The 26,668-nt window shown below is 50.7% G+C and overlaps 1 protein-coding gene across 1 annotated transcript in view; it reads left to right on the top strand.

Moving 5' to 3' along the window:
- The first annotated feature begins 1,364 nt into the window (after positions 1-1,364).
- The window catches only part of RELB (RELB proto-oncogene, NF-kB subunit), a 42,148-nt gene continuing 16,844 nt past the window's right edge, over positions 1,365-26,668 (top strand). The window contains exons 1-6 of the mRNA XM_007997163.3: positions 1,365-1,603; positions 2,867-2,914; positions 12,788-13,128; positions 22,809-22,966; positions 25,688-25,779; positions 25,965-26,096. Coding sequence (XP_007995354.1) covers positions 1,498-1,603; positions 2,867-2,914; positions 12,788-13,128; positions 22,809-22,966; positions 25,688-25,779; positions 25,965-26,096 — 877 coding nt within the window. The 5' untranslated portion in view covers positions 1,365-1,497. The remainder of the gene's footprint in view (positions 1,604-2,866; positions 2,915-12,787; positions 13,129-22,808; positions 22,967-25,687; positions 25,780-25,964; positions 26,097-26,668) is intronic.

Here is a 26,668-nt window from a genome sequence, read left to right as displayed (position 1 = left end):
AGCCTCAACCTCCCAGGCTCAAGCAATCCTCCTGCCTCGGCCTCCCAAAGTATTGGGGTTGCAGGTGTGAGCCACTGTGCCCAGCCAGAACACCCAGATTTTATACAAGCAAAGGAAAGACAACAAACCCTGCATCTGTGGTCCGAGAGTGCCTCGTATCCAAGCTAGAAACTAATAGATCACCTAGTCGTTCTCAGGTATGTGGAAGTCTTAGGAATGTGGGAGTCTAGCCAAATGGCTGCCCCTCTTCCAGCCTGAGTCTCTTCTGCAATAATCCTATCATATGCTTCTGGTGCTGGTGCGAGGGATGAGCTCAGGGTTTGGGCACACAGCTCAGGATGTATATGGAGGCTACACTGCTGCAATTCGCAGACTACATTACTGAGCTTTTGAGCTCAAAGTGGTCTGGGCTATTTATGGTAACTTTCAGGGGTTGGGGGGAGGAACAAACCAATAAATAAAACATCCATGCATTCATCCAGTAAACTTTTTTTTTTTTTTTTTTTTTTTTTGAGATGGGAGTCTCACTCTGTTGCCCAGGCTGGAGTGCAATGGCATGATCTCAGCTCACTGCAACCTCTGCCTCCCAGGTTCAAGCGATTCTCCTGCCTCAGCCTCCAGAGTAGCTGGCATTACAGGTGCACACCAACACGCCCAGCTAATTTTTGTATTTTTAGTAGAGACGGGATTTCACCATGTTGCTCAGGCTGGTCTCAAACTCCTGACCTTGTGATATGCCCACCTCGGTCTCCCAAAGTGCTGAGATTATAAGCATGAATCACCGCGCCCGGCCTCCAATAAACATTTATTGGGCACCTACGGTGTTCCAGGCGCTGGTCTAGGCATTGGGGTTACAACAATGCACAAAACAGAAACTCTGAAGCTGACACGCTAGCTTCAAACGTTCCTTAAATATCTTTATCCCCAATTTACGGTTGAGGAAACTGAAGTGTAGACAGACCTTGGAGGTTTCCGAAATATTATTATGATGGCAGGTGCAGAGCCCTGGCAATCTCTTGATCCTGAAGCTCCCCTTCCAGCCTTAGAAACGGCAGGTTCAAGTCCCACTGGGAGACCAAAGCAGGGAGCGGCTCAGTTTCCCGGCTTGCTCAATTGGTAAGGCGTGATGGCCCTAAGCAGGCCTCAGTTGTCTCGTCCAGAGCAATGGGCAGCGACTCCTGCCCAACCCCTCCTGAGCGCCCAGCCTCCCTTTCCCGGCCGGCCCCGCCCCCGCGATCACGTGACGCGTGGGGGTTTTCCCGTTCCCCAGGCGTGACGTCACGGCGGGGTGCAGACCAATGGGCGTGCAGGCCGGCGGCGCCGGGGAATTCCGCCGCCCCGCCCCCGCCCGCCGCCCGCCTGGCCCGGCCCCGCGCCCCGCGCAGCCCCGGGCGCCGCGCGTCCTGCCCGGCCTGCGGCCCCAGCCCTTGCGCCGCTCGCCCGACCCGCGATCGTCCACCAGACTGTGCCTCCCGGCCGCCCGGCCTGCCCGCGTGCATGCTTCGGTCTGGGCCAGCCTCTGGGCCGTCCGTCCCCACTGGCCGGGCCATGCCGAGTCGCCGCGTCGCCAGACCGCCGGCTGCGCCGGAGCTGGGGGCCCTGGGTAAGCGGGGCTGGGGGTTCAGGAGAGGGGTCTGGGGCGGGGCTGGAGATGCGGGGATTCTGGCGGTCCCGGAGTAGTCTAGGGGTTCCTATGAGAGTCTAAGGGTTTCGCGGGGGCAGAGTGAGGGTTCCTAAGACACTGTATTAGGGCGTAGGAAGGAGGCAGAGGGTGATGAGGGGGTACGGCCCGAGGTTCGAGCGAGGCGTCCCGCTGTAGAGTGAGAGGGGGCGGGGCCTGACCCTGAGGCAAAGAAGGGGGCGTGGCCTGACTCTGAGAAGGAGGAGCGAAAGCTGCTCTTGGGGGGCATAGGGGCGGGGCCCGGCCCAGAGAGGGAGAAGAGGGGCGGGATCCGACCGGGACTATGAGAAGAGGGCCGGGCCTGACTCAAAAAAGGAAGCAGGGCCCTGCGTGGAGTGGTGAGGGGGCGGGGCCTGGCCGTGAGGGCAGGAAGGGGGCGGGGCCTGAGTTGGCCAAAAGAAGGGGAAGGGGCGGGGCCTGACTCTGGCCGAGTGGAGGGGAAGGGCCTGTTACCCGAAAAAGCAGGGCGAGGCCTGACACAGAGAATGGGGAGGGGGTGGTGCTTGCCTCCAGACGGAGAAGGGGGGCCTTGACATTGAAAAAATAAAAAGTGGTCTCACCCTGACAGGAGGCTGTTTTTGTTTTTTTGTTTTTTGGTTTTTTCTTTTGAGATGGAGTCTCGCTCTGCTGCCCAGGCTGGAGTGCAGTGGCGCGATCTCGGCTCACTGCAACCTCTGCCTCTCGGGTTCAAGCGATCCTCCTGCTTCAACCCCCCGAGTAGCTGGAATTACAGGTGCCCGCCGCCACACCTGGCTAGTTTTTGTATTTTTAGTAGAGACGGGATTTCACCATGCTGGTCAGGCTGGCCTCGAACTTCTGACCTCAGGTGATCCGCATGCCTCAGCCTCCCAAAGTGCTGGGATTACAAGCGTGAGCCCTTGCGTCCAGCGGGATGGGGACTTTTAAAACTGAGATTGAGATGGGGTACCCTCCAGGCCCAACTTTAAGGGAGAAAAGGACCGGGCTCTGAGTGTGATGAAGGGTAGGGCGAACCACAGAAACTAAAGGCCAGGACCTGTCCATGATTTAGCCAGTAAGCCTGGCTAGACGCAGGGGGCAATCAGGGCAAGGGGCCTGATCCAGAGAAGAAGGGCTAAGAGAGGAAGGGGCGGGGCTTGCTATGGAGATTCTCTGGTCCCCTGGCTGCCCTCTATCTCCTCCTGAGATGTTCCTCCTTCTCTGCAGGGTCCCCCGACCTCTCTTCGCTCTCGCTCACCGTTTCCAGGAGCACAGGTGAGCAGCCCTCCACAGTTCCTGCCCACTTGCTCATGCAGGATGGGGTTGTTTGGGGCTTCACGTGGTTCACCTCAGCTTTCCCCTGACAGACTGCATCCCTCCCTGCCAGTTGAGATGGGCCCTCTAGGTTTTCTTACCTCTTAGACTGTTAAGAGCGTGACAGGTGGCCAGGCGCGGTGGCTCACGCCTGTAATCCCAGCACTTTGGGAGGCCGAGACGGGCGGATCACGAGGTCAGGAGGTCGAGACCATCCTGGCTAACACGGTGAAACCCTGTCTCTACTAACAAATACATTAAAAAATTAGCCGGGCGTCGTGGCGGGCACCTGTAGTCCCAGCTACTCGGGAGGCTGAGGCAGGAGAATGGCGTGAACCCGGGAGGCGGAGCTTGCAGTGAGCCGAGATTGTGCCACTGCACTCCAGCCTGGGCGACAGAGCGAGACTCCGTCTCAAAAAAAAAAAAAAAGACAAAGAGCGTGACAGGTAAAACTAACCACCTATCCATGCTCGAAGCCTTCTTTAGAGATTCGCTGTGGCTTAGCAGAAGGTAATCACTGCCATCCTGGGCTTTAGTTTACATACTGCTGTCACTGCCCCTCCCTGTGTGAATGTCTGCAAGTCAATTCCCCAGTCCAGGCCTCAGTTTTCCTCATCTGTAAGATGGACAGAATAACAGTGCTTCTCTTTCAGGGAGATTGAGAGTATTCAGTGAATTGATACAGATACACTTTCCAAGCAGTTTCTGGCACACAGTAAGGGCTCAATAAGTGTTAACTGTTCGTGGTATAATAATAATAACGATAATAATTATTATTAGTAAACAGTTTATAACAGTGGTTCATTTTTAGTGTGTGGTTTTTTTGTGTGTTTTGTTTTTGTTTTTTGAGACAGAGTCTTGCTGTGTCACCTGGGCTGGAGTGCAGTGATGTGATTTTGATTCGCTGCAATCTCCACCTCCCGGGTTTAGCAATTCCCCTGCCTCAGACTCCTGAGTAGCTGGGATTACAGGCATCCACCACCACACCCCACTAATTTTTTGTTTTTCAGTAGAGACAGGGTTTCACCATGTTGGCCAGGCTGGTCTTGAACTCCTGACCTCAGGTAATCCGCCCGCCTCAGCCTCCCAAAGTGCTGGGATTACAGGTGTGAGCCACTGCACCTGGCCAGACAGTGGTTTTTTTTTTTTTTTTTTTTGAGAAGGAGTTTTGCTTTTGTTGCCCAGGCTGGAGTACAGTGGTGCAATCTTGGCTCACTGCAACCTCCATCTCCCAGGTTCAAGTGATTCTCCTGCCTCATCCTCCCAAGTAGCTGGGATTACAGGAATGAGCCACCATGGCCAGCTAACTTTTTTTTTTTTTTTTTTTTTTTTTTTTTAGTAGAGATGGGGTTCCTCTATATTGATCAGGCTGGTCTCAAACTCCTGACCTCAGGTGATCTGCCCGCCTTGGCCTCCCAAAGTGTTGGGATTACAGGCGTGAGCCACTGCCCTCAGCCTCAGACAGTGGTTCTTAAACCATGTGCATCCAGAGCACTGGTTAAAACATAATGTCGCCTGGTGTGGTGGCTCACACCTGTAATCCCAGCACTTTGGGAGGCCAAGGTAGGCGAATCACCTGAGGTCTGGAGTTTGAGACCAGGCTGACCAACATGGAGAAACACAATTTCTACTAAAAATACAAAATTAGCTGGGCGTGGTGGCACATGCCTGTAATCCCAACTATTCGGGAGGCTGAGGCAGGAGAATTGCTTGAACCTGGGAGGCGGAAGTTGCGGTGAGCCAAGATCACGGCATTGCACTCCATCCTGGGCAACAAGAGCGAAACTCCGTCTCAAACAAACAAACAAACAAACAAACAACAGCCAGGTGTGGTGGCTCATTCCTGTAATCCCAGCGCTTTGGGAGGCCGAGACAGGCAGATCACAAGGTCAGGAGTTTGAGACCAGCCTGGCCAATATGTTGAAACCCCATCTCTACTAAAAATAATTTTTAAAAAATTAGCTGGGCGTGGTGGTGGGCACCTGTAATCCCAGCTATTCGGGAGGATGAGGCAGGAGAATTGCTTGAACCCGAGAGGTGGAGGTTGGAGTGAGCCAGGATCGCGCCACTGCATTCCAGCCTGGGTGATAGAGCAAGAGACTCCGTCTCAGAAAAAACAACAAAAAAACACATAATGTCAGGCCCCACCTCTCAAGTTTCTGATTCAGTAGGTTTGGGATGAGAAATTATTTGCATTTGTTTTTTTTTGTTTTTTTTTTTTTTTTTCCGAGACAGAGTCTCGCTCTGTTGCTCTGTTGCCCAGGCTGGAGTGCAGTGGCGCAATCTCAGCTTACTGCAAGCTCCGCCTCACGGGTTCACGCCATTCTCCTGCATCAGCTTCCGGAGCAGCTGGGACTGCAGGCACCCACCACCACGCCCGGCTAAGTTTTTAGTAGAGACAGGGTTTCACTGTGTTAGCCAGGAGAGTCTCGATCCCCTGACCTCATGATCTGCCCCCCTCGGCCTCCCAAAGTGCTGGGATTACAGGCGTGAGCCACTGCGCCCGGCCGATTATTTGCATTTTTAGCAAGCTCCCAAGAGATGCCGAGAGCTACTAGTCTGTAAAGTTCCCCAGCCAAAATTCGTTGCTGCCCAAGGAAATGCAGAATCTCAACCAAATTACGACATTTTTTCTTATATACATTTGCTGGGATTTGGAGGGCAGGGATAGTCCTATTGTTGTGAATACTCAGTGGCTCCAGTTAGCCGGGTCTGGGCCTTTCTCTGGAGGTATAATCTTGGGATGGACCCCAGTTCTGGCTTGGCCATGGAAGAAGTGAGGCCGGTTCCCCAACAGGTCTGCAAGTTTAGGGAGGATGGCATCAAGGACAGACACTGCCCAAGCAGTGGTCCTGGGCAGGAATGAGGCTGACACCTTTTTTTTTTTGAGACAGAGTCTCACTCTGTCACCCAGCCTGGAGTGCAGTGTCACAACCTCTGCTCACTGCAATCTCCGCCTCCCAGGTTCAAGCGATTTTCCTGCCTCAGCCTCCCGAGTAGCTGAGATTATAGGCACATGCCACCATGTCCAACTAATTTTTGTATTTTTAGTAGAGACAGGGTTTTGCCATGTTGGCCAGGCTGGTCTGGAACTCCTGGCCTCAAGCAATCTGCCTGCCTTGGCCTCCCAAAGTGCTGGGATTACAGGCGTGAGCCACCGCGCCTGGCCAAGGCCAAGACTTTTCTGGTCGAAGACCTAGATCTTTGGTTTCAAATGAGAGTTATTTCTGATGTCATCCAGTCAATATATATTTATTGTGTGCCTGTTCTGTACCTGGCCTTGTGCTGAGCAGTGCTGAGAACAGCCCTAGCCCTGGGGTTCCCTACCTAGATCGGGAGGCAGACACATAAACAGTAAGTTAAATACGGGATTATAAAATGTGATAAGGGCTATGAAGAAAGCTTGGGGTCAATGATATTTAACAGCAGGGTGGGGATACGAGAACTAGTGAGATAGAATGGGGAGGAAAATTCTCCCCTTTTTTTGGAGGCAGAGTCTCATTCTGTCACCTACACTGGAGTGTAGTGGCGTGATCTAGGCTCACTGCAACCTCTGACTCCCAGGTGCAAGCAATCCTCCTGCCTCAGCCTCTCAAACAGCTGGAATTCCAGGCGTGTGCCACCACACCCAGCTGATTTTTGTACTTTCAGAGAGACAGGGTTTCACCATGTTGGCCAGGCTGGTCTCAAAATCCTGACCTCCACTGATCCAGCCACCTCGGCCTCCCAAAGTGCTGAGATTACAGGCATGAGCCACTGTACCCGGCCAGAAAATCCCCTTCATTTTGAAGGGCCAGACATATGCTGGACCCTGGGGATACAACGAGGAGAGACAGACATTATTCCCACTCTTCAATGCTCCCAGTCTATAGGAGACAGGTATGAGTCAGTATAATGTGAGGTCATGTGACATCCTCATCAGAGCCATGAAAACGATAAAACAGGCCGGGCGTGATGGCTTATGTCTGTAATCCCAGCACTTCAGGGGGCCAAGGTGGGTGGGTCACCTGAGGTCAGGAGTTTGAGACCAGCCTGATCAACATGGCAAAACCTCATCTCTACTAAAAATACAAAAATTAGGCCGGGCGCGGTGGCTCAAGCCTGTAATCCCAGCACTTTGGGAGGCCGAGACGGGCGGATCACGAGGTCAGGAGATCGAGACCATCCTGGCGAACATGGTGAAACCCCGTCTCTACTAAAAAATACAAAAAAAAAAACAAAACTAGCCGGGCGAGGTGGCGGGCGCCTGTAGTCCCAGCTACTCGGGAGGCTGAGGCAGGAGAATGGCATGAACCCGGGAGGCGGAGCTTGCAGTGAGCTGAGATCCGGCCACTGTACCCCAGCCCGGGCGACAGAGCGAGACTCCGTCAAAAAAAAAAAAAAAAAAATTAGCTGGGTGTGGTGGCGCAAGCCTGTAATCCCAGCTACTCGGGAGGCTGAGGCAGGAGAATCACTTGAATCCACGAGACAGAGGTTGTGGTGAGCCGAGATTGCGTCATTGCACTTCAGCCTGGGTGACAAGAGCAAAGTTCCATCTTTAAAAAAAAAAAAAAAGAAAGAAAGAAAGAAATAAAATGATAAAAATAAAGGCACCTAACTTTGAGGGACTGGAATGGGGGATAAGGGGACTCTCTTGGATAAAATGGTCAGGGAAGAGCTGTCTAGGATGTGACATTTGACCAAGGACCTGAAGATGGAGGAGGAGGAAGTCATGCCATGCAAGGAACTGGGGGAAGATCATTCAGGCAGAGACCAGCCTGTGCAAAGGCTAAGGCAGCACATACATAGTCAATTTCGTGCTCTCACATCTGCTCTCACATGGCCCATCCTGGCTGCCCCTGAATGATGGCAAGTCCATGTCAGGGGTAAGGGAGGAACTGCTATTTGAGTAGAAACTTGAATAATTTCCTGGCTAATAGAGGACTTGAGATAATATTAACCAAGCTTTCTGGAAGGTGTCGCATGGTCAGAACCTGTACTAAGCAGTTTACCTGTGTGATTCTGAATCCTCATGTTAGTTCCTGAGGTAGGAGCTCAGATCTCATTTTGTAGAGGAAGCTCAGAGATGGTAAGTGACTTGCCCAAGGCTGCACAGCCAGTGAGTAACAGCTGAGATTCAAATCAACTCTATGTGACTCTACACTCCATGCTCTAAAATCATTCCCATGGCCGGGCATGGTGGCTCACACCTGTAATCCCAGCACTCTGGGAGGCTGAGGTGGGTAGATCCCTTGAGGCCGGGAGTTTGAAACCAGCCTGGCCAATATGGTGAACGTCCGTCTCTACTAAAAGTACAAAAATTAGCCAGGCATGGTGGTGCGAGACTCTATTCCCAGCTACTCAGGAGGCTGAGGCAGGAGAATCTCTTGAACCTGGGAGGCAGAGGTTGCAGTGAGCCGAGATCCTGTCACTGCACTCCAGCCTGGGCGACAGAGCAACAGTCCGTCTCAAAAAAAAAATAAAGAGAAGAGAAGAGAGGAAAAGAAAAGAAAACCATGCTATCCAACTTCTCCATTTTACAGACAGATAAACTCGGACCCTAGAAAGGAGGATTCTCTAGGACTTAGGTCCATACAACAGCATCTTACAAACCCTCTCCAGTAACAGCCAGCATTTGCATAGTGCTTACTATGTGGCAGTTCTAAATGCTTCCGATGTGCTCTTTAATTTTTAAAATTTTAGGGCTGGGCACAGTGGCTCATGCCTGTAATCCCAGCACTTTGGGAGGCCAAGGTGGGTGAGTCACTTGAGATCAGGAATTCAAGACCAGCCTGGCCAATATGGTGAAACCCTGTCTCTACTAAAAATACAAAAAAAATTAGTCGGGCACGGTGGCGTGCACCTGTAATCCCAGCTACTCAGGAGGCTGAGACACAAGAATCGCTTGAACCCGGGAGGCAGAGGTTGCAGTGAGCCAAGATTGCACCACTGTACTCCAACCTGGGTGACAGATCAAGACTCCATCTCAAAAAATAAAAAATAGGCCAGGCGTGGTGGCTTACGCCTGTAATCCCAGCACTTTAGGAGGCCAAGGTGTGCAAATCACGAGGTCAGGATATCGAGACCAGCCTGACCAACATGGTGAGACACGTCTCTACTAAAAATACAAAAAAATTTTTTTTTTAAATAGCCAGGTGTGGTGGTTTGCGCCTGTAATCCCAGCTACTCGGGAGGCTGAGGCAGGAGAATCACTTGAACCCGGGAGGCGGAGGTTGCAGTGAGCCGCGATCGTGCCACTGCACTGCAGCCTGGGTGACGGAGCGAGAGTCCATCTCAAAAAAATAAAAATAAAATAAAATAAAATTTTAAATAAAAGTATCTTAGCCCAACAACATAGGCATTATTATTGTGCCCATTTTACAGATGAAGAAACCAAGGCACAAAAAGGTGAAGTAATAGGTGTGTGGCTTATGGCCACACAACTAGAAAGTTGCAGAGCCAGGATTTGAACAGAGGCAGTGAACCCAGAGCTCCAGCCACAGCCGCCCAGGACTCAGTCTCCCACTACAGCCCGGGAGCCAAAGTCTAACTCTGTCTTTGGGTCCGCAGGTTCATCCAGCACAGATGCCTAAGAAGGATTTTCCCAGTTCAAGTGACTTGAGTTTGGCTCTGCCAGTGATCTAGAGTGTGTCCCTTCCTCTCTGCCAGCCTTAGTATCCCCATCTGCCAAGTGGGGGGGACCTTGGCACCCTACTGGCTTCACAGATCTCATGAGATAAGGGGTGCAGGAAAACTGCCTTTTAAGGGGCAAAGGTCTGGCTGCCAGGAGCCACTCCCTGAGAACAGAGGACAGATCTAGCAGCTGAGCAGGTTCACGTCTATAAATCCTCAGCCAGAGACCAGCGCAGGCAGCCCTGGGTAGGACACCTGGCTGCAGCTGCCTTCCTCTGCTGTGTGATTCTAAGGTTCACTGGTGGCCTCTGGGCTTCCCCTTGTCCTGTCTGTGGAATGATGGGAGGTTGGTTTCGATTCCTCCACGATTCTGTCAAGGGCTGAGCTTTCCTGGGGAGGTGAAAAGGGCCTTCCCTGAGGACCCAGCATTACTGTACCTCCTCCCTCAGGAAGCAGGGGTGAATCTGGGATTTTGGGTGGGCACTGCAGGAGGACAGGGCTGAGGTACAGAGCAAGAGGCTGCCTGGGTTCAGATCAGCCTCTTTGCATCTTTTTCATTGTTGTTTGTTTCTGAGACAGTCTCACTCTGTCGTCCAGGCTGGAGCGCAGTGACGCGATCTCAGCTCACTGCAAACTCTGCCTCCTGAGTTCAGTCGATTCTCCTGCCTCAGCCTCCCAAGTAGCTAGGATTACAGGCACCCACCACGATGCCCAGCTAATTTTTGTATTTTTAGTAGAGACCAGGTTTCACCATGTTGGCCAGGCTGGTCTCGAACTCCTGATCTCAAGTGATCTGCACACCTCAGCCTCCCAAAGTGCTGGGATTACAGGCATGAGCCACTGGGCCCGGCCACCTCTTTGTATCTTTAAACACCAGCCAGTGACCTCCAGGACCCTGGGGTGCACTTCAGGGAGGGAGCATACCCCAATTTGTTGGGAAATTTGGCCATCCACTTTTTCCTGGTGACAAGACCCTTTTCTAGTGGGTTCCCAAAAAGACTTCATAATCCCTGGTCTAAATGTTTTTTGGGAGGTATTTGACTTAGTTTGAGGATGCTGGGACCCCAACATTAGAGGTTGAAAGGATGGTAGCCCAGAGGGGAAGATGAGGTTTGGGGTTTAGTGCCCCAGCAAGTCAGAGCCCAGGGTTTCCCAGGACGGAGGAAGATGGAAGGGTCACAGGAGGGACAGGGTTGGGGAATCTGTCTTAAAAGCTGAAAAGTTGTGAGCACTTTCTGGACCTTACCTTTCTCTTTCTCTTTCTCTTCCTTCCACAGATGAATTGGGTGAGTATCACAGGGCAGGTTTGCGGGGAGGCTGAGGGACCCAGGTGCCTGCAGAAGGGGGTCTTGGCCTTCCTTGTTCAATGGCGGTGGGGGAGAGGTGTCACTGTGGGACTTCCAGGACTATGGAGGGATTTGAACGAAGTCATGCTCCTAAGGTACTTAGCAGTGCTTGACACTTGGAAAACACTCAGCAGGCCAGGGGCCGTGGCTCGTGCCTGTAATCCTGGCACTTTGGGAGGCAGAGGCAGGAAGACTGCTTGAGGCCAGAAGTTCAGGACTAGCCTGGGTAACATAGTGAGACCCCATCTCTACACGAAATTTTAAAAAATTAGCCGGGCATGATGGTGCACACCTGTAGTCCCCGCTGCTGGGGAGACTGAAGTAGGAGGATCACCTGAGCCTAGGAGGTCACCTGGGAGGCCGAGGCTGCAGTGAGCTATGATTGCACCACTGCACTGCAGCCTGGGCAGCAGAGCAAGACCTCGTCTCAAAAAGAAAACCAATTAAAATAATGCTATTAATCCCCTCGGGAGTACAGACAGACACTGTTCTAGGCCCTGGGGATTCAGCCATGAACAAAACTAAGTCCCTGCCCTCACACAGCTGATAACCCAGTCAGGGAGACAGAGAAAAATGAATAGATGAGCAAGATCATGTTAGCCTGGGTTGAGAGCTGTGAAGAAAATAAACAGGACGAGGGAGAGCTGGCCTGGGGAAGACACATTAGGTCAGGCCTTTCTGAAGAGATAACATACGAGCTGAGACCAGGAGAAGCAGCCAGCATGGGTTGAATGGGGGGACCGTGTGGAACAGGCACTTGGAGGAGCAAGTTCTTTCTTATTTATTTAAGTTATTTTTTCAGACAGAGTCTTGCTCTGTCGCCCAGGCTGGAGTGCAGTGGTGCTATCTCAGCTCACTGCAACCTCCACTTCCTAGGTTCAAGCAATTCTCCGGCCTCCTGTCTTCCGAGTAGCTGGGATTACAGGCATGCGCCACCACGCCCAGCTAATTTTTGTATTTATTGATCTATTTATTTAGAGATGGAATTTCGCTCTTGTTGCCCAGGCTGGAGTGCAGTGGCATGATCTTGGCTCACTGCAACCTCCACCTTCCAGGTTCAAGTGATTCTCCTGCCTCTGCCTCCCAAGTAGCTGGGACTACAGGCACACATCACCATGCCCAATTTGTGTATATATATATTTTTTGTTTGTTTTGTTTTGTTTTGTTTTTTGAGACAGAGTCTTGCTGTGTCGCCCAGGCTGGAGTGCAGTGGCATGATCTCGGCTCACTGCAAGCTCCACCTCCCAGGTTCACGCCATTCTCTTGCCTCAGCCTCCTGAGTAGCTGGGACTACAGGTGTGTGCTACCACGCCTGGCTAATTTTTTTTATTTTTAGTAGAGACAGGGTTTCACTGTGTTAGCCAGGATGGTCTGAATCTCCTGACCTCGTGATCCACCCACCTTGGCCTCCCAAAGTGCTGGGATTACAGGCATGAGCCCCTGTGCCTGGCCTATTATTTATTTATTTAGAGACGGAATCTCGCTCTGTTGCCCAGGTTGGAGTGCAGTGGCGTGATCTTGGCTCACTGCAATGTCCGCCTCCTGGGTTCAAGCTGTTCTCCTGCCTCAGCCTCCCGAGTAGCTGGGATTACAGACGTGGGAGACCATGCAGGCTAATTTTCATAGAGACGGGGTTTCACTATGTTGGCCAGGCTGGTCTCGAACTCCTGACCTCTATTGATTCACCCACCTCGGCCTTCCAAGGTGCTGGGATTACAGGCATGAGCCACCGCACCTGGCCTCCCTGACTGTGTGTGTGTGTGTGTGTGTGAGATAAATGGGATGGAAAATATCTCGGGGGTAATCAAGCCTTTTTTTTTTTTTTTTTTAATTTTTAAAGAATCGGAGTCACCACCCGTTTTTTCTTCTCCCGCAGAGATAATCGACGAGTATATCAAGGAGAACGGCTTCGGCCTGGACGGGGGGCAACCGGGCCCGGGCGAGGGGCTGCCGCGCCTGGTGTCTCGCGGGGCGGCCTCGCTGAGCACGGTCACCCTTGGCCCTGTGGCGCCCCCAGCCACGCCGCCGCCCTGGGGCTGCCCCCTGGGCAGGCTGGTGCCGCCCGCGCAGGGCCCAGGCCCGCAGCCGCACCTGGTCATCACCGAGCAACCCAAGCAGCGCGGAATGCGCTTCCGCTACGAGTGCGAGGGCCGCTCGGCCGGCAGCATCCTTGGGGAGAGCAGCACCGAGGCCAGCAAGACGCTGCCCGCCATAGAGGTGGGCCCGGCGAGCGGCCCCAGGCGGGTGGGACTGGGGCTTCCCCTGCACCCCGGAGCCATCCGCATGCATTTATACGTTTATCTGATAGTGGCTAATATTACTGTTGTTATTGGTGGACCAGATATTAATTATACTATCACCTGGCCTGGAATCCAAAAGGTTCCGGAAAAAGGAGGGGTCGGACATTTGGCTGGGCACAGTGGCTCACGCCTGTAATCCCAGTACTTTGGGAGGCCGAGGCGGGCGGATCCCCTGACGTCAGGAGTTCGAGACCAGCCTGGCCAACATGGTGAAACCCCATCTGTACTGAAAGTACACAAATTAGCCGGGTGTGGTGGCACAATCCCAGCTATTTAGGAGGCCGAGGTGGGAGGATCACCTGAGCCCAGGGAGGTGCAGGCCGCTGTGAGCTAAGATTGCACCACTGTACAGCAGTCTGGGTAACAGAGTGAGACCTTGTCTCAAAAAAAAAAAAGAAAAAGAAAAAGAAAAAATGAAGGCAGTGCACGGTGCGGTGGCTCAGGCTTGTAATTCTAGCACTTTGGGAGGTTGAGGCAAGCGGATCACTTGAGATCAGGAGTTCTAGGTGAGCCTGGGCAAAATGGCAAAACCCCATTTCTAGAAAAAATACAAAAATTAGCCAGGCATAGTGGCACATGGCTGTAGTCCTAGCTACATGGTAGGGCTGAGGTAGGAGGATCGATTGAGCCTAGGATGTCAAGGCTACAGTGAGCCAAGATTGCACCACTGCATTCCAGCCTGGGCAACAGAGCAAGACCCTGCCTCAATTAAAAAACAAATATATATATATACACACACACACACACACACACACACACACACACACACACTGGAAGTAAAAAACGCAAAGGTGATTACTTTTGGCAGGGTATTAATATGTTAATAAGGTATAGGTAAGTTTTTTTTGTTTGTTTTTTTGAGATGGAGTCTTGCTCTGTTGCCCAGGCTGGAGTGCAGTGGTGTGATCTCGGCTCACTGCAACCTCCATCTTCTGGGTGCAAGCGATTCTCCTGCCTCAGCCTCCCGAGTAGCTGAGATTACAGGTCCACCACCGCACCTGGCTAATTTTTGTATTTCTTAGTAGAGATGCAGTTTTGCCGTGTTGGCCAGGCTGGTCTTGAACTCCTGACCTCAAGTGATCCACATGCCTTGGCCTTCCAGAGTGCTGGGATTACAGGTGTGAGCCACCATGCCTGGCCTCTTTGGTGTCTGTTAATCTGGATCTGTTCTTCAATCTGTCTTTGTGTTTCGTGACATGAACATTTGTGGAGAACAGGATGGATGTTTTGTAGAATGTCCCACATTCTGAGGCCGGGTGTTGTGGCTCATGTCTGTAATCCTAGCACTTTGGGAGGCCGAGGCAGGCGGATCACCTGAGGTCGAGAGTTCGAGACCACTCTGGCCAACATGGAGAAACCCCGTCTCTACTGAAAATACGAAATACAGGGCATGGTGGCACATGCCTGTAATCCCAGCTACTGATGCAGGAGAATCACTTGAATCCGGGAGGCAGAGGTTGTGATGAGCCAAGATCGTGCCATTGCTCTTCAGCCTGAGCGACAAGAGTGAAACTCCTTCTAAAAAAGAAAAATAACGCCTGTAATCCCAGCACTTTGGGAGGCTGAGGCGGGCGGATCACGAGGTCAGGAGATCGAGACCATCCTGGCTAACACGGTGAAACCCCGCCTCTACTAAAAATACAAAAAATTAGCCGGGTGTGGTGGTAGGCGCCTATAGTCCCAGCTACTCCGGAGACTGAGGCAGGAGAATGGCGTGAACCCAGGAGGCAGAGATTGCAGTGAGCTGAGATCTGGCCACTGCACTCCAGCCTGGGCAACAGAGCGAGACTCTATCTCAAAAACAAAACAAAAAACAAACAAAAAAGAATGTCCCACATTCTGGGTTTGTTGCCTGTTTCCAGATTTGGTCAGGTTATGCATTTTTGGCAGAAACACTCCAGCAGTGATGCTGTGGCCTTCTCAGTGTCTCACATCAAGGGACGTGGGATGTTGTTAGTCCCAATATTGGTGATGCTGAGTTGGATCCTGCAGCTAATGTGGTGATGATCAGGTCTCTCCATGATAAAGATACAACTTTCCCTTTGTAATGAATTAGTAAGTTATCTATGAGATGATATTCTGAGACTGTATTATCCCATGTTTTTTTTTTTTTTTTTTTGAGACAGAGTCTCGCTCTGTGCCCCAGGCTGGAGTGCAGTGGCGCGATCTTGGCTCACTGCAACCTCTGCCTGCCAGGTTAAAGCAATTCTCCTGCCTCAGCCTCCCGGGTAGCTGGGACTACAGGCGCCCGCCACCTCGCCCGGCTAGTTTTCTTGTATTTTTAGTAGAGACGGGGTTTCACTGTGTTAGCCAGGATGGTCTCGATCTCCTGACCTCGTGATCCGCCCGCCTCGGCCTCCCAAAGTGCTGGGATTACAGGCTTGAGCCACCGCGCCCGGCCTATCCCATGTTTAACTGTATTCCCCAACTTTTAATTTCTAAGGCGTTTTCTTGGAGACAGGGTCTCTCTCTGTCACACAGTCTGGAGTAAAGTGGCACAAGCACAGCTCACTGCTGCGTCCACCTCCCAGGCAAGAGATCCTCCCACCTCAGCCTCCTGAGTAGCTGGGACTACAGGTGCGTGCCACTGTGCCTGGCTAATTTTTGTATTTTTTTGAAGAGTTGGCATCTCGCCATATTGTCCAGTCTGGTCTTGAACTTCTGGCCTCAAGCAATCCTCCCACTTTGGCCTCCCAAAGTACTGAACTACATGTGTGAACCACCACACCGGCCTAATTTCTAAGTCTTCCCAGGTAGTTATTCTGGCTGGCTCAGAGTTGGTTTTTTTTTTTTTTTTTTTTTTTTTTTTTAATGAAATCTTGCTCTGTCACCTAGGCTGGAGTGCAATGGCGCAATCTCAGCTCACTGCAACCTCTGCCTCCTGAGTTCAAGTGATTCTCCCTTCTCAGCCTCCCAAGTAGCTGGGATTACAGGCATATGCCATGAGGCCTGGCTAATTTTTTGTACTTTTAGTAGAGATGCGGTTTCACCATGTTGGCCAGGCTGGTCTTGAACTTCTGACCCCAAGAAATCTGTCTGCCTCAGCCTCCCAAAGTGCTGGGATTATAGGTGTGAGCCACCGTGCTCGGTCCCCAGAGTTGGTTTTTATTTCCAAGATTTAGAATGGTAAATGCCTAACCATAGGGAATGACCTGTCTCCAAATCTGGATTCAGGATTTTTTTTTTTTTTCTGAGACAGAGTCTTGCTCTGTTGCCCAGGCTGGAGTGCAGTGGTGCGATCTCAGCTCACTGCAACTTCCACCTCCCGGGTTCAAGCGATTCTCCTGTCTTAGCCTCCCAAGTAGCTGGGATTACAGGTGTGCGCCACCATGCCCAGCTAATTTTTTTATTTTTAGTAGAGACAGCGTTTCACCATGTTGGCCAGGCTGATGTCAAACTCCTGCCCTCAGGTGATCCACCTGCCTTGGCCTCCCAAAGTGCTGGGATTACAGGTGTGAGCCACCACGGGGTGGCCTGGATTCAGGATTTTTATCCCCATCCTCAGAGTAGGAAACTGAGGTTAAAAAAGGAGCAGTTACCTGCACAGGGCACACAGCAAGTTTACTCTAGTAATTAGCGCTGTTTAGTAATTACCGCCATTTGCTGAGTGCTTCCATGTACCAGGTACTTTGCATACTGTGGATACCTATTTTACACATAAAGACAGTAAGACCCTAGAGGTTTATCTTGTAGATGGCCAGTGGTAGAGCCTGGATTTGGTGCCAGGTCTGACTTATTCTAAAGCCTAATGGGCCAGGCATGGTGGCTCATGCCTGTGATCCCAGCACCTTGGGAGGCTAAGGCAGGAGGATCACTTCAGGCAAGGAGTTCAAGACAAGCCCAGGTGACATGGCAAGATGCCCATCTCTATAAAAATAAAAAAAGTTAGCCAGGTGTGGTGGCTTGTGCCTGGGGTTCCAGCACCGTGGGAGGCTGAACGGGGAGGATTGCTTGAGCCTGGGAAGTGGAGGCTGCAGTGAGCCATGATCACACCACTGCACTCTAGTCTGGGTGATAGAGCAAGATGCTGTTTCAAAAAACAAAAACAAACAAACAAAAAAACTAAAGTCTAATGTCCTTTCCACAGTCCCAACTGACATCTCAAGGATGAAAAGCTTTCAGTCCTGGAGTCTGCGTAAGTCCTGAGACTGTTGACTCTAAGCTTTTCAGAATTTCCTAATATTACAGCAGGGAGCTGGTTAAATGAATGGTTTGTTTTTTTTTTTTTTTTTGAGACGGAGTCTCGCTGTGTCTCCCAGGCTGGAGTGCAGTGGTGCGATCTTGGCTCACTGTAAGCTCCGCCTCCCGGGTTCACGCCATTTTCCCGCCTCAGCCTCCCAAGTAGCTGGGACTACAGGCGCCCGCCACCACGCCCGGCTAGGTTTTTTTGTATTTTTAGTAGAGACGGGGTTTCACCATGGTAGCCAGGATAGTCTCAATCTCCTGACCTCGTGATCCACCCGCCTCGGCCTCCCAAAGTGCTGGGATTACAGGCTTGAGCCACCAAGCCCCGCCTAAATGAATGGTTTTAACACTATCTGACCCACTGAGCTTTGTAGACAATATTACCTACCTCTCCTCATAGTCACTCCCAAAGTCCATATTTTATTATTATTATTATTATTATTATTATTATTTTGAGAGGGAGTCTCGCTCTGTCGCCCAGGCTAGAGTGCAGGGGTATGCAACCTCCGCCTACTGAGTTCAAGCGATTCTCCTGTCTCAGCCTCCCAGGTAGCTGAGATTACAGGCGCCTGCCACTAGGCCCAGCTAATTTTTGTATTTCTAGTAGAGATGGGGTTTCACCATGTTGGCTAAGCTGGTCTCGAGCTCCTGACCTCAAGTGATCTTCCTGCCGGGGCCCACCACAGCACTGGGATTACAGGCATGAGCCGCCGCACTTGGCCAAAACTCCGTATTTTATACCAAACTGTAGTATAAAAAAGAAAAAGAAAAGGAAATCAGTACAGCCTATATAATCACATTTATTTCAATATGTAAATGCCCCACAGGATATATGAGGAAGGTGGCAGTTGTTTGTGACTATATATAGGCTCCTTGTTAATGCCGTGGCCACAAATGCAACCTGACCCAGCTGCGCAGACTTGGTGACTTAAATGTCACACGTGCAGGGTTGCGGTTGGTGAGGGGATTTTCCAAAGTGGCGAACAACTCTTGGTCTAAACAATTAGGGTGCTGGTTGCAATCCTTGAAAATTCGGTGGGTATTACAGTTATAGGAAACTCAAGGCTGGGTGACAAAGTTAGACTTCATCTCAAAAAAAAAAAAAAAAAATTATGGGAAAGAATATTATTTGTGTCAAACAGAACAAGGGCCAGGTGTGATGCATGTCTGTAAGCCCAGCAGTTTGGGAGGCTAAGGTGGAAGGCTTGCTTGAGTCTGGGAGGCGGAGGTTGCAGTGAGCTGAGATCGTGCCATTGCACTCCAGCCTGGGCGAGATCCTGTCTCAAAAAACAACCAACCAACCAACTCAACAGCAATAGAGTACGTTTCTGGGATCTGATAATTTTAAACAGGTTTCTTACTGACTTGAATCATTGACGGGATATACAGAAGCCTTGCTGGATGTGGGATGGCTGTGCGGGACTGTCCCCGGTATTATAAACTGTCCAGTGTATCTGGTCCTGTCTACTTGCCGTGGGGTCCACATCACAGTGTCAACCAGCCACCCCCAAAATCCCATTTTTCCCCTAGGGGGCAGCACTCCCCCACTAAGACCAATGGTTAATGGTATTTTAGAGGCTTGGGCTTTAGAAGTTCAGAGAGTCTTTGATGCCAGCAGGGCTGAGCCGGTGACTCAGAGATGCCAAGTGGGACTGGCCCTGTCTAACGGGGCTGGTTTTTATTTGCTGCTGCCTGCGGCTGCTGAGCAAAAATTCTGGCTTCATTTGCTAAAACCTCATTAAAAAAAAAAAAAAAAAATCTGGGGAGGCTGAGGTGGGCGGAGCACCTGAGATCAGGAGTTTGAGGGCCCGGAGGCTGAGATCACACCACCGCACTCTAGCCTGGACAACAGAGGGAGAATCTGTCTCAAAACAAAACAAAACAAAACAAAACTCTGGAAATCTGAAATAACGTGATGTCTTATAATTTTAATTGTGGGCTCCAAGTTTTTCCTAATCTTTTAGTTGGAAAAAAAAGTTTTAGTTTTTTTCCTGTCTAGTTTTTGTTTTATTTTATTGAGGTATAATTGATGTAAGAATAATTGCACATACTTAATTTATACATTTTGATAAGTTTGTTATTATTCCTTTTTTTCTTTCTTTTTTTTTTTTTTTTGAGATGAAGTTTCGCTCTTGTTGCCCAGGCTGGAGTGCAATGGGCCAATCTCAGTTCACTGCAACCTCTGCCTCCCGGGTTCAAGCGATTCTCCTGCCTCAGCCTCCCAAGTAGCTGGGATTACAGGCATATACCACCATGCCCTGCTAATTTTGTATTTTTAGTAGAGACAGGGTTTCTCCATGTTGGTCAGGCTGGTCTTGAATTCCCGACCTCAGGTGATCCGCCCACCTCAGCCTCCCAAAGTGCTGGGATTATAGGTGTGAGCCACCACGCTCGGCTGAAAGGTGAGTGCCTTTCATCTATATTTACCAGCTGACATTTTGCCACCTTTGCTGTGTCTCTTGTTTTGTCTCTGCACAGGCAAATATACACACACAGATAGATACATTTTTATTTTGTTTTGAGACATGGTCTTGCTCTGTTGCCCAGGCTGGAATGCAGTGACGCAATCACAGCTCACTGAAGCCTGGTCCTTCAGGGTTCAAGCATTCCCACCTTAGCCTCCTGAGTACCTGGGACCACAGGTGCATTCCACCACACTTGGCTAATTTTTGTATTTTGTGTAGAGATGGGGTCTGACCACGTTGCCCAGGCTGGTCTTGAACTCCTGTGCTGAAGCAACCTGCCTTCCTTAGCCTCCGAAAAGTGCTGGGATTACAGGTGTGAGCCACCATGCCTGGCCCACACATTGTTTTTTGTTTTTTGTTTTTTTGAGACAGAGTCTCGTTCTGTCGCCCAGGCTGGAGTGCAGTGGTCGGATCTCAACTCACTGCAAGCTCCGCCTCCCAGGTTCACGCTGTTCTCCTGCCTCAGCCTCCCGAGTAGCTGGGACTACAGGTGCCCGCCACCTCGCCCGGCTATTTTTTTGTATTTTTTAGTAGAGACGGGGTTTCACCATGTTAGCCAGGATGGTCTCGATCTCCTGACCTCGTGATCCGCCCGTCTCGACCTCCCAAAGTGCTGGGATTACAGGCTTGAGCCACCACGCCGGCCACATTGTTTTTTTGATGAATCATTTACAAATGAATGGTAGCCATCATGCTACTTCACCCCTAAATCGTTCAGTATGCATCTCCTAATAATAAGCTCCTCTGTAGCTACAATCTCATTAATCACCCCTAGGAAAATTAGTAATCCTGTCAAATCATGTAATATACAGTCCATATTTCAATTTCCCATTTGTTCCCAAAATGTGTTTTATTGTTATTTCTTCCTCCTCAATCCAGGATCTAACCAAGGATCATGTTACATTTGGTTGTCCTATCTCATTAGTCTCTTTCTTTCTCCCTTTATTTGTGTATTTATTTATTTTTTGAGAAAGAGTCTTGCTTTGTCACCCAGGCTGGAGTGCAATGGCATGATCTGGGCCCACTGCAACCTCCGTCTCCAGGGTTCAAGCGATTCTCCTGCCTCAGCCTCCCGAGTAGCTGAGACTATAGGCATGCGCCACCACTCCCAGCTAATTTTGTATTTTTAGTAGAGGCAGTGTTTCTCCATGTTGGTCAGGCTGGTCTCAAACTCCCGACCTCAGGTGATCCACCCACCTCAGCCTCCCAACGTGCCGGGATTACAGGTGTGAGCCACTGCGTCCAGCCCTTCTCTCCTTTTTTAAAAAAATTAAGCTATAATTGATCATATGTAGTCAAGATTAAAGCTCTGAATTTTTACATTTAATGTATACATATGTAGTTTACACAGTGTAATTACCTACCACCCAGGCACCCAGGTCACAATACATAATTTATTATTTCTCTCTCTCTCTCTTTTTTTTTCTTTTTGAGACAGGGTCTTTGTCACCCAGGCTGGAATGCAGGGACATGATCTGGGCTCATTGCAACCTCCACGTCCCAGGTTCAAGCGATCCTCCCGCCTCAGCTTCCAGAGTAGCTGGTGTTATAGATGCCTGTCACCACATCTGGCTAATTTTTGTACTTTTTATAGAGATGGAGTTTCACTATGTTGCCCAGGCTGGTCTTGAACTCCTGGGCTCAAGCAGTCCTCCCACCTCAACCTCCTAAAGTACTGGGATTACAGGTGTGAGCCACTGTGCCTGGTCCATCATTTGTTGTCTTTTAACCCCAAATGTGGCATCCATCTTTTTTTTTTTTTTTTGAGATGGAATCTTGCTCTGTCACCTAGGCTGGAGTGCAGGGGCGCCATCTCGGCTCACTACAAGCTCCGCCTCCTGGGTTCACACCATTCTCCTGCCTCAGCCTCCCAAGTAGCTGGGACTACAGGCACCCACCACCACGCCCAGCTAATTTTTTGTATTTTTAGTAGAGACAGGGTTTCACCGTGTTAGCCAGGATGGTCTCGATCTCCTGACCTCGTGATCTGCCCGCCTCGGCCTCCCAAAGTGCTAGGATGACAGGTGTGAGCCCCTGCGCCTAGCCATGCCACCCATCTTTATAGTCTTCTATGACACTGAAATTTTCACGTGGTGGCTCATGCCTGTCATCCCAGCGCTTTGGGAGGCCAAGGCAGGCAGATTGCTTGAGTTCAGTAGTTTGAAACCAGCTTGGACAATGTAGCAAAACCCCGTCTCTACTGAAAACACAAAAATATATAGCCGAGCATGGTGGTGTGCACCTGTAGTCCCAGCTACTCAGTGAGGCAGAAGAATCCCTTGAGCCTGGAGGCAGAGGTTGCAGTGAGCCGAGATCTCCTGCCACTGCCCTGTAGCTTGGGTGACAGAGCGAGACCCTGTCTGGAAAAAAAAAAAAAAAGCCTGGGTGGCCTTAAAAAGCAGCCTGTAGGGCAGATATTATATGAGGCCCCCCAGTTCATCAGTTGGAAGCTTCTGGTTTAGGATATCAAAGTGGCTTTTTTTTTTTTTTTGGACAAACTCTGTCACCCAGGCTGGAGTGCACTGTCAAGATCTCGGCTCACGGCATCCTCTGCCTCACAGGTTCAGGCGATTCTCCTGCCTCAGCCTCTCGAGCAGGTGGGATTACAGGAATGCACCACCATGCCCGGCTAATTTTTGTATTTTTAGTACAGATGGGGTTTCACCATGTTAGCCGGGCTGGTCTGGAACTCCCGACCTCAGGTGATCTGCCCGCCTCAGCCTTCCACTGTGCCGGGATTACAGGCATGAGCCACCTCGCCCGGCCCAAAGTGTTCTTAAGCAAACACATTCCATCATCCTGGTTGGGGTAGAAGGTTGGAGAGCTCCCGACAGATGACCCAGTGGGGAGAGGGTTGGGGAGCTGCCAAGGGAGGCAGGCCCCAAGGAGTTTGGATGGGCGCAGGCATCTGTGATGGGAGCTCCAAAGAGCACTTCTCTTCCTGCAGCTCCGGGATTGTGGAGGGCTGCGGGAGGTGGAGGTGACTGCCTGCCTGGTGTGGAAGGACTGGCCTCACCGAGTCCACCCCCACAGCCTCGTGGGGAAAGACTGCACTGACGGCGTCTGCAGAGTGCGGCTCCGGCCTCACGTCAGCCCCCGGCACAGGTACCCACCCGCTGATCTCCAGCCTCTCGTCCTTGATTATGGAGATTCTGAGTGGCTGGAGATCACACATAAAACCTTAGAGCAGAGGGCAGCTTGGGTACACCCTCCCCACTGCCTCTCCTAGGTGGGGAAACAGGCCTGGGGACAGTACAGAGCCTCACCTAGGCTGGGAGCCCTGCCACACACAGATTCACATACATTTTATCCTTATTTTGTAGAGGAAGAAACTGAGGCTCAGAGAGGGTAAGGAGCACAGATAATTGATGGCAGAGCTGGGATTTGACTGCAGACCTGACTTAACTGCAAGGCCTGCTCTTTCTCTTACTGTACAATTTATCTTTTTTTTTTTTTTTTTTTTTTTTGAGATGGAGTTTTGCTCTTGTTGCCCAAGCTAGGGTTCAATTGCGTGATCTCAGCTCACTGCAACCTCTGCTTCCCAGATTCAAGTGACTCTCCTTCCTCAGACTCCTGAGTAGCTGGGATTACAGGTGCACGGCACTATGCCCAGCTAATTTTTTGTATTTTTAGTAGAAACGGGGTTTCACCTTGTTGGCCAGACTGGTCTTGAACTCCTGACCTCAGGTGATCCTCCCAGCTCGGCCTCCCAAAGTGCTGGGATTACAGGCATGAGCCACCGTGCCGGCCTTTTCTTTCATTTTAAAGCAGAAGCACTGTATAACTTTTATTTTGCATATGTCCACAAATGCTTACACAACATACAGTGGCTACATCTAAAACTTTTGAGTATTTTTTCTTTCTTTCTTTTTCTTTTTTTTTTTTTTTTTTTTTTTTTTGAGACGGAGTCTCGCTCTGTGCCCAGGCTAGAGTACAGTGGATCTGGATCTCAGCTCACTGCAAGCTCCACCTCCCGGTTTTACGCCATTCTCCTGCCTCAGCCTCCCGAGTAGCTGGGACTATAGGCGCCCGCCACCTCGCCCGGCTAGTTTTTTGTATTTTTTTTCAGTAGAGACGGGGTTTCACCATGTTAGCCAGGATGGTCTCGATCTCCTGACCTCGTGATCCGCCCGTCTTAGCCTCCCAAAGGGCTGGGATTACAGGCTTGAGCCACCGCGCCCGGCCAGCATTTTTTCATAGTGCAAAGAGACAGAAAGATAGTGACACACTTCACTGTGTTGCGCTGACTTTGGGCAGAGCCCTAAAGGCATCACACACTTCAGAGGTAGGGCTGAGTATTGCTCACACTCAAGTCCTGAAGATTTAATTTTAGTGATTTTTAGACTTAGTGAAAATGTCAGTTCTGAGAGCAGAGATCTTGTATCTTACGTTCCCTGCTGTATTACCAGTGTCCGGCAAAGAAACTGGCACATAGTAGGTGCTCAGGAAATATTTGTGGAATGAATGAATACTGCCATGTTATGCAATTTACACTCCCATCAGTAATGGGTGAGAGCACCTGATTCTCCACAACCTCACCGGCACAAGGTATTATGAAACATTTTGATTTTTGCTATTTTGATGAGTGCTCCAAAACAAAGGCATCTCATTGGTGTTTAATTTGCAGGGTTTTTTTCTTTCTTTCCTTCCTTCCTTCTTTCTTTCCTTCTTCTTTTTTTTTTTTTTTTTTTTTTTTTTTTGACAGAGTCTCACTCTGTTCCCCAGGCTGGAGTGCAATGGCGTGATCTCGGTTCATTGCAATCTCTGCCTCCTGGGTTCAAGCGGTTCTCCTGCCTCAGCCTCCCAAATAGCTGGGATTACAGGCGCCAGCCGCCACACCTGGCTAATTTTTGTATTTTTAGTTTCACCATGTTGGTCAGGCTGGTTTGGAACTCCTGACCTCGTGATCCGCCTCGGCCTCCGAAGGTGCTGAGATGACAGGCGTGAGCCACCACACCTGGCCCCACAGTTTTCTTATTAAAGATGAAGTCGGCCAGTGTTCTCATGTGGTAAAGATGAGGCATGTTCCGGGTCTTCTCAAGAATCCTTGACATACTTATTTTAATTTTTTGAGACAGATTCTTGCTCTGTCACCAGGCTGGAGTGCAGTGGCATGATCTCAGCTCATTGCAACCTCCACCTCCAGGGTTCAAGCGATTCTCCTGCTTCAGCGTCCTGAGTAGCTGGGATTTCAGGCACGCGCCACCACACTGAGCTAATTTTTGTATTTTTAGTAGAGACAGGGTTTCACCAAGTTGGCCAGGATGGTGTCGGTCTCTTGACCTGATTTGCCCATCTCAGCCTCCCAAAGTGCTGGGATTACAGACGTGAGCCACAGTGTCTGGCCAAAAGGTTTATTCTATTTATTTTTTTATTGTTTGAGATGGAGTCTATCTCTGTTGCCCAGGCTGGAGTGCAGTGGTGCGATCTCAGCTCACTGCAACCTCTGCCTCCCGGGTTCAAGTGATTCTTCTGCCTCAGCCTCCCGAGTAGTTGGGATTACAGGCATGCACTACTGTGCCAGCTAATTTTTGTATTTTTAGTAGAGACAGGTTTTCACCATGTTGGCCATGCTGGTCTTGAACTACTGACCACGTGATCCTCCTGCCTCGGCCTCCCAAAGTGCTGGGATTACAGGCATGAGCCACCGCGCTGGCCTTCTAAGAGGTTTAAACCCCAGACCCTTTCTAATGCTGGGACCCCTGGGCTTGGGATGTCAGCCTGAGAGCCCGAGCCCCACAGCAGCATCTGCCGGAGCCTCCTGCAGGTTAGGGCCACACCTGCCTGCTCAGGAGCACGCCTCTCCCTCCCCCGTCATCCCCTCAGTTTTAATAACCTGGGCATCCAGTGTGTGAGGAAGAAGGAGATTGAGGCTGCCATTGAGCGGAAGATTCAACTGGGCATTGACCCGTACAATGGTGAGCCCCCTGCCTGACCTGACCATCATGCGTCCTCCCAAAGCCCTTGCCTTCTGTGCTCACCCTAGTCCCCTCACCACTCCAGGCCCCACCGTCTCCTCCAGCCCCATCCCTTCCCCATTCCCCTGCACCCCAAAGAGGGTCTCCACTTCCCACCCTCAGCCTCCCCATATCTCCCCCGACAGCTGGGTCCCTGAAGAACCATCAGGAAGTAGACATGAATGTCGTGAGAATCTGCTTCCAGGCCTCATATCGGGACCAGCAGGGACAGATGCGCCGCATGGACCCTGTGCTTTCCGAGCCCGTCTACGACAAGAGTGAGTTGAGAGTGCTGTGGCCATTAGGATTGCCCTTGGCTGCAGGTGTCAGAATGTCCCGCTTACAGAGGCACGAGTGGCTCAGGTGCTGTGGCTCATGTCTGTAATCCCAACACTTTGGGAGGTCAAGGTGGGAAGACTGCTTGAGCCCAGGAGTTCAAGACTAGCCTGGGCAACTTGGCAAAACCCTGTCTCTATAAAAGAATTTAAAATTAGCTGCCAGGTGCGGTGGCTCACGCCTGTAATTCCAGCACTTTGGGAGGCCGAGGTGGGCAGATCATGAGGTCAGGAGATCGAGGCCACCCTGGCTAACACGGTGAAACCCCGTCTCTACTAAAAAATACAAAAAACTAGCCTGGCATGGTGGCAGGTGTCTGTAGTCCCAGCTACCCAGGAGACTGAGGCAGGAGGATGGCGTGAACCCAGGAGGCGGAGCTTGCAGTGAGCCCAGATAGCACCACTGCACTCCAGCCTGGGTGACAGGGCGAGACTCCGTCTCAAAAAAAAAAAAAAAAAAAAATTAGCTGGGTGGTCAGGCGCGGTGGCTCATGCCAGTAATCCCAGCACTTTGG

This window comes from Chlorocebus sabaeus, chromosome 6 (assembly GCF_047675955.1).
Source record: "Chlorocebus sabaeus isolate Y175 chromosome 6, mChlSab1.0.hap1, whole genome shotgun sequence".
Classification (NCBI taxonomy): domain Eukaryota; kingdom Metazoa; phylum Chordata; class Mammalia; order Primates; family Cercopithecidae; genus Chlorocebus; species Chlorocebus sabaeus.
Note: the sequence above shows the minus strand (reverse complement) of the source record. Positions and strands in the feature narration are given on the sequence as shown.